The following is a 4,159-nucleotide window of genomic DNA, read 5'->3' on the forward strand; positions in this document are numbered from 1 at the left end:
TAAATAATAATACAGGTAAACGTATGACTAATTCGGGTCACCAATTTAGGGTATGATATACATCCATCCAATCAAAAATGGATCAGTTATAAACATAGCCTTGTGACGATGTATTCGGAGTTCTGACGAATACCAGATTCGGACTGATGCGGTTTTCCTGGTATTCATGCGTCACGATTGTATAAGTTGAAATGATGACCAATTTTTATATCGGGGGTGTTCTGAGGATTTGGTCACGCTTCCGCGTATATCAGTATATATACAATCTACAATCACATTTAAACCCATTGATATGAAGACAGACACTGGTGTGAATCTAACGAATTAACAGCTTTTTTACCATGTAAGTATCATCCATCTTCAAACGGCCATTGGGATATTTTCAAAACATTCACGGTTCCATATATAAATGGCATTATTTACGCATCACTTATACATGTACCATATCTGGCCATAATGTTTCCTTAGTATATAATAACTATTACTATTTTCGCATCGATATATAATAGATGGTTTTACTTTTGGCTTTAGTATGGAATTTTTGGTATAAAATTATTGGTATCATTTTTGCAACACTGTAACCTGAAAGGTTCGATTTTTTTTATCATTTTAATCTAAATGGATTCATTTTTGCGTCATTCTTTATTAAATGGCCCAATTTTCGAATTAAATTATAATTTGTTAACACGATTGAATGCTTACTAACTCCATGTTTTCAGCAATCAGTTTTCTTTTATAGAAATACTTTCTTTTTGTTTCTAGCACAATGGAGAAGTTTCTGTCGCTTGCTCATGTAGTCAGATGCTTTCTGTGTGCAGTTTGTGTGTCAGCTGTATACACGTCTGGTCAAGTTGCCAATCAGCAAAGTGGTTACTATAACAACAATCTTAATTTAAATAATAACCAAAATTTAAATAACAATCCTAATTCATACAACAATCCAAATGCATACAGCAGTTCAAATTCGTACAATAATCCGAATTCATACAATAATCCTAATTCATACAGCAATTCAAATGCATACAATAATCCAAATTCAAACAACAATCCAAATTCATACAACAACCCAAATTCATACAACAATCAAAATACATACAATGGAATGGCTTACAATCCTAACTATTACGGAAATAGTTATAACCCAAACAGTTTTTACGGTGCTGGTTATTTACCGAACAGCTACAACTGGAACAATTATTATGGAAATCCGTACGGAGGAGTTCAATTCCCAACTTATCAACAAAGTCAATATGGTTATGCGTTGCCTTGGAACGGTAACCAAGGATACGGTCACCAAGGGAACCATGGGAAGGCTAGACCCCATATGGCTGTCGTACCAAACATGTACAGTTTCCCTGTGTTCGGATTCAGATACCATGGTGTTCCATACGGGGGGTCCAGTTACCAACGTTACTGGCTGACACATCCAATACACACACAGTATGGCTACAACAATCCCCGGACTCCATTTTACTATGGAAATCAACAGGGAGGACTGCTCGGCAACTGGTGTACGTATAATGTGTTACTGATTGATTGATTGCTTGATTGATTGCTTGATTGATTGCTTGATTGATTAATTGATTAATTGATTGCTTCATTGATTGATTGATTGATTGATTGACTGATCATCCATTTATTTCATTTTTTCTCATGTTAAGAATGTTAAGCAAGGTATGTTCTATATTTATCCGTGAATTTTATATAAATTGCTGGCGATGATAAATTTTAAAATATGCTCTCGATTATGTCTTTGAGACAAATGAGATACTATTAAGGTGAATAATGCATATAAATTAATATAAATATAAAATACAAATATTTAGTTTATAATTTACACATTTTACATATGAAAGTTCATATCAAGAATCACCATTAGCAATATATTTTTATAATCTAAATAATGACTAGCTAATCAGTCTTTTTCATCACCTATCACAAAACCTTATCTTTTCTGAATTATGACTTTACCTGTATCGTTACAGATGATAATGCATTGGTCATTATAATTTACATCTATATATTCTAAATCATCAAATATCCCAATATATTATCTATTGTAAACATTGACTATATAGTTTGTTTGCTTTTCAGGGCCACTTCTCTTCCTTATACCGCTGCTACTACTAAACTGAGGGACGTGGCATCATCTAAAAGTGGATCAGACGACGATGATGTGAAAACTGACACCAATATATGTTGAAGTCGATTTTAAAAACGCAAATGCTAAAGAATTGTTAAATATGTGTTGTGAAGTTATCTATCGGTATTTTGTATATTTTGTATTTTGTTATTCATTAGAAGAAAATAAAGTAATTAAAATAAATGGAAATGATTTCGTGTTATGCAATTATTTCGAAACCCTCAGAATACTTGATAAGATAGCAGTTAATGCAAACATTCTTTTGATTATAACTGATATAATTGAATAAAAATACTACAAAGCCCTAATTTGAACGTCGAAATTCATAAAAGTAGGGCAACATATGAACAAAGGAAAGGTATAAAAGGAGCCCTTAAAATTGTACACTACAACAGGAACCATTAAGACGAGGTGATCGTTAACTTAATCGTGTTCTAGATCAGTTATCGATGACATCTGCAAATTGGTAAGAACCTAGTACAATGTAACGCCACATCCTCCTAGCGAGAAGAAAAGCACTAAAGCTGGACAAGTGGTTGTGTCTATCCAAGTGGTATAGTCTAACGACATGCATTGTCCTTCACATTGACAAATCCGATCACCATGCGGTTTTCTTTAACTTTGACACAGCTTAACAGCATGTTCTGTCCTTCACATCAACACAGCTTACATGCAACAACAACACATTCCCTTCACATTGACAAAATAAATAACCATAACACAGCTTATAACCTGTTAAGTCCTTCACATTATCAATACCAATCACCGTGTGGCTCTTTCTTCCTCACTGACACCGCTTATAACCTGTTATACCCTTCACATTATCAATACCAATCACCTTGTTGCTTTCTTTCACATTGACACAGATTATAACATGTTATATCCTTGACATTGTCAATACCAATCACCTTGTGGCTTTTTGTCACAGTGACACAGCTTATAACATGTTATGTCCTTCACATTATCAATCACAATCACCTTGTGGCTTTCTCTCACATTGACACAACTTATAACCTGTAATGTCTTTCACATTATCAGTACCAAACACCTTGTGGCCTTTTTCGCATTGACACAGCTCTATTGACCTCGGCGAAGCCGATGTTAATATCACCAAAAAGCCACAAGGTGATTTGTATTGACAATGGGAAGGATATTATACAATTATGGACTTTTGTGCTGGTAAATAAGATGTGATAAGAACCGGAAAAGGTGATATTAACCTCGGCTTCGCCGATGTCAATGTCACTTTTTGCAGGTTCATATCTTTTGTGGCTTTCTTTTACATTGAAACAGATTATAACATGTTATATCCTTCACATTATCAATACCAATCACCTTGTGGCTTTCTTTCACATTGACACAGCTTATAACCTGTTATGTCCTTCACAATGACACTACCTTAAAGTGTACAACAGGTAGTGTCCTTCATATTGACACGGCATAGTTTGTAGTTCACCTTAATTTCAAAAATGCCTCACGTTGTAGAGTCTAGAAAGAGGAATGTTTGTGTCACGATGTTTATTGACATGTTTTTGTGAATAATGTAATAATGAATCTTGTTATCGGGGATGGCAACACTTAAAAGGATATAATACACGTTAGAGAGATTTTATCTTAATCTAACTGATAATCTATCATATTTTTAAATATTTTTTCATCATTTATCACAAACAACAGATTAACGGTATTAGCTGGTATGTGATGCAGATCGGATACAGCCGGATATATATGGCCTCTCTCACAAGACAACCAGTAGCGTTAATTTGATATGTTAAACTATGCAATTGCAACGTCATTCTGTTCGTGGTTATACTATTGACTACTGTCGTTTCACATTACACAAACACCGCTATTGAATAACAAAATCATAAAATAAACGGTAATTCAAATGAACCATTCGGAACACCTCCTGATTGTGATGGGCTTACAAATAGAAGAATACTTGATGATGTGCATATTTTTATTGGAAAATCCCGTCGTTTTAATTTTTATATGACTTAAAGCCATGCTGTTAAT

At 34.0% G+C, this 4,159-nt stretch overlaps 1 protein-coding gene across 1 annotated transcript; it reads left to right on the plus strand.

Moving 5' to 3' along the window:
* The first annotated feature begins 299 nt into the window (after positions 1–299).
* LOC110464389 (uncharacterized protein DDB_G0283357-like) lies at positions 300–2,325 on the plus strand. Its single transcript, XM_021519583.1, has 3 exons — positions 300–343; positions 763–1,511; positions 2,095–2,325. Exons 2-3 carry the CDS (start codon positions 767–769, stop codon positions 2,133–2,135), a joined length of 786 nt encoding a protein of 261 aa, XP_021375258.1. The 5' UTR covers positions 300–343; positions 763–766; the 3' UTR covers positions 2,136–2,325.
* Positions 2,326–4,159: the final 1,834 nt, after the last annotated feature.

The sequence above is a fragment of the Mizuhopecten yessoensis genome, unplaced genomic scaffold, assembly GCF_002113885.1.
Source record: "Mizuhopecten yessoensis strain PY_sf001 unplaced genomic scaffold, ASM211388v2 scaffold10987, whole genome shotgun sequence".
Lineage (NCBI taxonomy): Eukaryota > Metazoa > Mollusca > Bivalvia > Pectinida > Pectinidae > Mizuhopecten > Mizuhopecten yessoensis.